The 8,274-nt window shown below is 34.5% G+C and overlaps 1 protein-coding gene across 1 annotated transcript; it reads left to right on the forward strand.

Moving 5' to 3' along the window:
• Positions 1-4,729: 4,729 nt before the first annotated feature.
• Positions 4,730-5,662, forward strand: LOC143659030 (olfactory receptor 4C46-like). Its single transcript, XM_077131530.1, has one exon. It carries the CDS (start codon positions 4,733-4,735, stop codon positions 5,660-5,662), a length of 930 nt encoding a protein of 309 aa, XP_076987645.1. The 5' UTR covers positions 4,730-4,732.
• Positions 5,663-8,274: the final 2,612 nt, after the last annotated feature.

The following is an 8,274-nucleotide window of genomic DNA, read 5'->3' on the forward strand; positions in this document are numbered from 1 at the left end:
ATTATTAATTATTTTGGATAAGCTGTGTTTTTCGGATGAAGTGTGTGGGTGGTATATGTGGTAGCCACATATGCAGATTTCAGCTCTGGGGGGATTTATGCCACAGGGCTGGAAAGCTGTTTATTAATTAGGCGAAAGAGCAGTGTTCAGGATAGAGCCTGAGCCAAAGATGGATGATAAAGCAGCACATAAAGAAAAACTTGTTACACGCATCAAGAGCATCTATTTAAAAATTATAACTAACTTCATACTTAACGGTGAATACTGTCCCTCTAAGATTTGTAACTGGGTAAGACTGTTCAATCTCAATACTTCTAGTCAGCACAGTAACAGAGATTCTGGTCTTTACAGTAAAGTAAGAAAAATAAATAAAAGAAACAGACACTGGAAAGAAATAAACAATACTGTAAAATATATATTTATTTGCAGATAGCATGATTGTATCAGGAGAAAATGTTCAAAATGTTTACAAAACTATTTAACCCAGGAGGTGAATTTAGCAAAGTCATAGGATACAAAGCCAATGTAGTAAAATCAGTTGTATTTCTATAAACAAAACAAAATTAAAAATGAAAGTAAAATCATCATACTACATACAGTACTTTTAGAAAACATGAAATATGATAGATGAATGTCTAAAATATATTCAAGACCTGTATAAGAAAATGAGAAAATACTTCTGAGAGAAATTAAAGATGTAAATAACTGAAGACATATACCATATTAACCTACTAGTGAGCCACTATTTTTACCATATAAATTTTATAGATTCAACACAATTCCAATCCAGGGGCCTGGAGAATTTTTGGGAAACATACAAGATTATTCTGAAATTTATGCAGACATTTAAAAGAATGTAGAGTAGCAAATCACTTCCCAAAAGGGAACACAGTTGGATTTGCTGCCCCTAATTTTAAGAACTCCTATAAACATCCAGTAAAAAGTCTGTGTAGAATTGACATTAGAATAAAAATATAGATCAGTTCAAAAGAACAAAGATTCCATAATTAAACTCAAATATGTGATCAATTTTACAAAAATTTCAAGGTAATCCAATAAGGAAAGAATAAACTTTCCAAAAAATTTTGCTGGATCAATTATATATCAAAACGGAGAAAAAATAATCTAAAGTATTAGCTTTCACCATACACAAAAATTAAATCAAAGGTGGTCAGAGACCTATGTGTTAAGCTACATCTATGAAAAATATACTAGAAATTTTTATGATATTAAGTGGACCTATATTTTTTAGATATGAAACAATAAGCATAAGGAAAAGATGAAAATTAAACTTTGTCAAAATTTATAAACTTCTGATCATCAAATGATACTATTTTTAAAAAGAAAATGCAGACTAAAGACTTCTGGAAAATTATATTTCCATCATCTATAGGACAAAGTAAAAATATATATATATCCTTACAAGTCAGTAATAAGTTACCAAAACCATACTTTTAAATTGTGAAGAGAACTTGAACAGAAACTTCACAAATGAAGATATACAAATAAACAATAAGAACTTGAAAAATAAAAAACAGTCACCAGGACAACACAACGTGCCTCCAATAATTTACATGACATATCCCCTAGAATGAGCAAAAGGGAACAACTAAAAATACCAAATGGTAAGGATGCAGAACAATTGGAACTCTATTCTTATTTATGGTTCAGATATCTTTGTACATTTTTAATGCTGTCTACTATTCTAAAATCAGCTCATACACATCAGAGCTAATTCTGAGAGCTCTGGCTACTTAAAAAAATGGAAAAATATGAAAACTCTTTAGGATCAAATACTTTAAAATAGCTGCTATTATGCGTGGGTCCTTAGTAGTACATGTCTCATGTAGTTAATAGCAGGTTTCCAGAATAGGCTTAAGACTGTTGAGAAACAGAAGCTCCTTCTGTGACATGAGTCAACAGGGAAATTCATCCCGCTATCCACATGGCATTCAGCTATCTCAACAACAGAGGTTCAGAGAATGAGCACGCTCTCACTTGGTTAAGTTTGCAAGTGCAGGGAATCCAGTTCCCATTAACGAATGAATGTTTCTCAAATTTGGCTGCCTGGAATGCCTGTTTCTGAGACAAAGCCTTTCCATCAAAAGAGATAATTCATTCCCAGGAGTAACCAGCACATGCAAGACCAGGTCCCTGAACCTTTATGGGAACCTTTAAATATCTATTCAATGCAAAGCAAAAATGATTTGCTCTTCTTCACATTTCCAGAGCAAGATTCATCATGGGCAGAGTGATCTATTTAAACATATTTCCAGCACACTTTCTGCCTCTTTCCCTGCAGGAACAGAGCCATCCATGCATAGAAGATCGATTCTCCATATTATTTCGAGTGAGTCCATTCTACATTCAAATCCTAGATTTTTGGGAAAAGGCTTTTGAGATTTTAGACCAAAAAGAAAGATATAGATTCTTATGAACACTTTCTTAACATTTGTTGATCTTGATTAACTGAATAGTCTCTTTCCAAGAGTGTGACATCTTTCATATGAAAAGTTATTTATTCCTAGAGGAGGTGAGTTTGAAGGTAGGATTGTCTGTGAATGCCAGCAAACATCGTTAAGAGCATCTATCAAGACTAGTAATGTAACTTTTTCAATGGTCCTCACTCTTATTAAAGCTTGTTACTCTCCATATTTACAAATATATTGTAAACACTTTCCAAATACAGTAAACTATTTCATCCCCCCACCAATAATATTATCATTGGCCTTATTTAACAGATATAAACATTGAGGCTTAGAGGGTTTAAGCAGTTGAAGGCCTGTAACCTATATCTCTGATATCTGGCACCATGCTTTTATCTAACACAATCTCCTTGAATAATGAATATTAGCCATAATGATGGACACAATATTTAAAAATACTTCACACACAGAAAAGACAAAAAACATGAATAAGAAATGACATAACCATTAGTACAAACATGAACATGGAGAACCCATGATGAGATCAGCTACCAGTATGAATTAGATCATATGAGTTTCTGGCTTCTTCAGAGATACATTTAGAGATGGTTTTCTTGAACCTATTACATGGTTAAGTGTGTCTCTGCATTATGGCTTAAATATTAATTTTTCCTATGGCCTAGGTGCATACACGGTCATAAAATGGAACATATGAAAGAACTATGTGTGCCAGTAGCACTGTCTGGATATGTATACATATATTCTCTCAATCAATTCTCATAACAATTTGAGAGGTAGATATTACTATCTTATTATATAGGAGGTAAAACAGCAAGGAACAAAGGAATATACCTTGGGTAAAAGAAGTTGCAAGTGGAAGAATCAGGAATAAAAGTCTATAATTTTGGAACCCATACACTTTACCACTGTGACAGTTATTTTGCAGAAGATGCTGAGGGAAACAGAGACGGGGATACATATAGGAAAACAGAGTGCAGGGAAGAAGCTGATGAAGGGACTTTCGATGAAAGTAGTACCATACTCTCCTAACAGTTAAAAATTCCAAGATGTCATTAAACAACAACAAAAAAATTCATGATGTCATTAAACATAAACACATATATAAGCTTACCTACAAAGAAGTATTAAAATAATAAAAAATACAATATTTTAATGATAATATCAAAAGAAGATTATTTCAGCACTGTTCGTTCTAACAATATAGGGTATAATTTAAGGAATGGGATGAAAAAAGACAATAGCCAAAACAACCTAAGACCTAATATTGACTCTGCTCCTTTATTAGCTACTTGATCTGGAGGAAGATACTTCACATCTTCGTGCTTTCTATTTCTGATTTCTAATATTAGTCTAAAAATAATAAAAGTTCCCATCTCAAAGATGTGTAGAGAGCATTAAATAGCCATGTCTGCAACACACTTAGAACAGAATGTGAATGGTAAGTAGTAGCGCATATTGTCATTATTGCTATAAATATTAGCGTTAGTTTTGGATCCTCATACCTCATATGCAAAATGGGTGAGCAATACCAGCCACACAAGTTGTTATAAGGATTAAATGAAATCACATGTGCAAAGTTTGTACCTCCATGCTGTATACATAGCAAGGACTCCTTAAAATAAATATATTATTAGCTATGCTATAGTTCACTACATTTGGACAAGAAACATTATAAATGCTTCACAATACATTTTTATGCTTTCTTTCATTACCTTCTCCTATATTCTGTTATTCCATGAGCCAATTACCATAAATAGTCTTCTATCTAACTTTTCTGACTCATCCTTCCTCCAAAGTACACAAAGTATACAGTATTTCAATATTCTCCATCCCCCAGATTTCTCTTTATGCTTCCACTCACTTTCTCACTATCTGATTCTCTATTTCCTACAGAAGAAGGGTAAACTTCTTACCTTTAAAATTCACGATCCCTAATCCATCTTCTACATACCTTTCCAGAGCCACCTGCAAATATGCATACTTGGCATTACTTCTAAATTAAGTTATTAGTCATCAGTGAACACAGATGATCTATTGCCCTTTATATTTACAAAATTTCTTCATAATTATGCACTTACCAGAATTTCACCTGTAAGGCAGTTTTAGTAAGCTTTGAAAATTCATAACGTTTATTTCCATCTAAACGGAAACTCAGAAGGACTGACGAATCAATATAATACCGATATTTATTATTCCTTTTAATGAAAAAGTATAATAAATTCAAAGCTGCATTAATACAAATTGTTTTCTTTTCAGGTAATGTAATTAAGAGCCATCTGAAATTCATGGAGAATAGAAACAATGTGACAGAGTTTGTTCTTCTGGGCCTTACAGAGAATCCAGAAATGCAGAAAATCTTCTTTGTTGTGTTTCTTGCAATCTATGTCATTACTATGGTAGGAAATGCGGTCATTGTGGTCACCATCATTGCCAGCCCATTGCGGGGTTCCCCCATGTACTTTTTCCTGGCCTATCTCTCCTTTATAGATGCCGGATATTCCTCTGTCAATACTCCAAAATTGATCATTGATTCACTCCATGAAGCAAAGACCATCCCATTCAATGGATGTATGACCCAAGTCTTTGGGGTACATTTCTTTGGAGGTGCTGAGGTCATCCTGCTTACTGTGATGGCCTACGACCGCTATGTGGCCATATGCAAGCCCCTGCACTACACCACCATCATGAACTGGCGGATGTGTGGTCTGTTAGTAGGAGTGTCGTGGGCGGGAGGTTTTCTTCACGCAACCATTCAGATCCTCTTCACGTTCCGGTTACCCTTCTGTGGCCCTAAGGTGATAGATCACTTTATGTGTGATCTGAATCCTTTGCTCAATCTTGCCTGCATTGATACTCATACTCTAGGGCTTTTTGTGGCTGCTAACAGTGGGTTCCTCTGCCTGTTAAACTTCACCCTCTTGCTGGTCTCCTATGTGGTCATCCTGCGCTCCCTAAAGAACCACAGCCTGGAGGGGAGGACCAAAGCCCTGTCCACCTGTGTCTCGCACATCACAGTGGTCGTCTTATACTTTGTGCCTTGCATATTTGTGTACATGAGACCTGCAGCTACTTTACCCATTGATAAAGCAGTTGCTGTGTTCTACACTGTAATAACCCCCTTGTTAAATCCCTTAATTTATACCTTAAGAAATGACCAGATGAAAAATGCTATGAGGAAACTGTGCAAAAGGAAAGCTATTTCAGGTTACAAATAAATATAGTTGGAACTCAACAATATTTCATCTGGGGAAAAGTTCAATAAGATATTTGGGTTTATCTCCACAAGGAATACTTTTTGAAGAAGAAAAAAAACCTAATTACTACAATTCGTAATTTCTTCATTGAAGCAAGCAAAAGGGAGTGCAATAAATGGGAGAAAACCCAATGAGGATAAATTTTTTTTTGCATTTTTGGAAAGTCCTGCCATATTGGGGTAAACCTTTATTTGCTTCATCCATGTGTACAAATTCATAGTCTCTTCCTGTAATAAATACAGAAGTTAATGAAATATATAAATACTTAAGAAAAAATCTATATAATAATCTGAAGAATTAAACACTGCAATTATCTTTTCTTTCCATGAGGAACCTGACTGAAAGGGGACCATAATAAAACAGATGCATTTTCTGACTGATTTCACAGCCATTCTCTTAACAGTTATAAGACACTGCCAGGCACTGATGACAGAAATGTCAAACAATTATAATAGCAACAATTTTTTTAAGCCAGACAGTGAGCTAAGCACATTGCATCATTCTTTCATTCTATATAGATTTAAATCTATTAATTTTTCAGTAATAACTGCTTATTTTTATATATCATGATTAATGGCTTTTCATTGCCTGCAACATCATGGTTTCTAAATGTATTTCAGGGCTATACAAACAATGGGCTTTGATCTCTGATTTGTAATCAAGATTATGCCATGTGGGCTCCAGAAACAACTTGTTTTGCTCATGTAACCATTTGATACTTAAAACACATAAGACAGACTGAAATCAAATAACACTGGGTTGTGAGACAAAAATAGGTGTTAAATATGCAGTCATACTATATAAATACTTGCCAACTACTTGCAACTATTTTGATAAAATAGCACAATAGCTGGTACACAATAAATACTGAATGAATGTATAAAAGTATAACTCAGACACCTACACTGCACACATACATTGGATAAATATAAGCAAAACAAAATGCTATGAAATGATAGTGAATTGTTTCTTAGTTTGATTCAGATTCTAAGGAGAGATTTCACTAGAACTCATGTGAGAATCACAATATTTTTTTGTTCTTATTTAATCTTGGGAATGAGAAATAAATTAAATTGAAGATTTACAGTGAGTAAGTAAATAGTTCACCTTGATATTCTCCCTACTGTCAGCATGGTTTCATTATCTTATGAATATGGGCTGTTTATGCTGTATTTTTCTGTTACTCAGTTTACCATTTGGAAACATTACATATTAAATGCTGCTTTGGAAAAAAATGTAAGGAATAGTCTACACAAATCAATTTTAGATGAACTTATTCCATTACTTCCTACTTTCCTTCATTCATTAATCAATAAATGATTTTGAGCCCAATCAGTATACAAGGTACTGTGACAATTTTTAGGCTTCAGTGATGAATTAAAAGAGAGTCGGGTCCTGACATACTGCAAATTTCAAAGAGGTAATGATCCATTGGGAGAAAGAAACTAAAGCATGCTGGGTACGTTGAAAGCACATGGGCGGAAGACCCATTAAAGGTCATGAAAGGCTTAGGAAAGGTATCCACCATGAAAAACATAAGAAATGGGACCTGAAGGATGAAAAAGAATCCAAAGAATAAATAGATATAAGATTGGGGTGAAAGGATTCATAGGAGTGGGAATGTATTATAAATCCCAGGAGATCAAAAAGAGTATTACATAACTAGGAAATGTTAACAAATCAGAAGAGCTTTAGTTATGAATACACAACTATTTTTGGACCCCCATTGTGTGCAAGGCACTGTGCTGGTCACTGAGATGGTAACAGTATAAACAGTAAGACATGAAGCTGGAGACAGAAAACATGAATGACCAAAAACAAAAACAATCTTCTAGTGATGTTAAGAAGGACAATGAGGAAACATTGAAAGGTCTTTTAAACTAGTGAGTGAAACAGGGAGATTTCAGTTTCAGAATGATAACTCTAGTAACTCTAGTACTTAAGCCATTATACCAATGATTTAGCCATGAAAGAATGGAAGCATGAACTCTGTTGGTGCCAGTGGGGATACACACTGTGGTGGTCACTGTTGTGTCCAGCACAGATTTCCTTGACCAGATCAGGGCACCATTCCCCAGCTGCTTCCAGTGTGGGTTGCTAATATTACATAGCCCCATCTTTCTCTGGATATTTATACCAGATAAAATAAGAACGTTGAAACTATTGCTTTTTTCTTTCTTTGTTTTGTATATCTATTATACTATACAATAAAAACGTTTAAAAAAAGATTAAAAAAGAAGCAATAATTATAAAAATGAAAATTCTCAGAATTCTTGAGCTTAATCAAAGGGCTAAAATATCTAAAAAAATATATGCTGAATTTAAAAAAGGCAACTTAGAATGGAGTGAATGTCCTCATGACTCCTTTACTAGTACTTGCCACGTTTCTACTCCACACCATGTGACACCAGACCAGGCTCCCGACGTGGGTATCTTTCCTGGGTTCCTGAGCGGGAAAGAGTAGCCTCTATTTACATATTCGCCGGTATGTATATCTGCTCCAATTCATCTCTTGGCAGTGAAGGACTAATTCAAGACACTTTGTCTCCCTTGCCTGTCCCAGATGCTACTCT

The sequence above is a fragment of the Tamandua tetradactyla genome, chromosome 2, assembly GCF_023851605.1.
Source record: "Tamandua tetradactyla isolate mTamTet1 chromosome 2, mTamTet1.pri, whole genome shotgun sequence".
In the NCBI taxonomy this organism is placed as follows: Eukaryota; Metazoa; Chordata; class Mammalia; order Pilosa; family Myrmecophagidae; genus Tamandua; species Tamandua tetradactyla.

Bases quoted from the DNA above. Each gene is read 5' to 3' on its own strand.
- LOC143659030 (XM_077131530.1), top strand. From the start codon at position 4,733: ATGGAGAATAGAAACAATGTGACAGAGTTTGTTCTTCTGGGCCTTACA.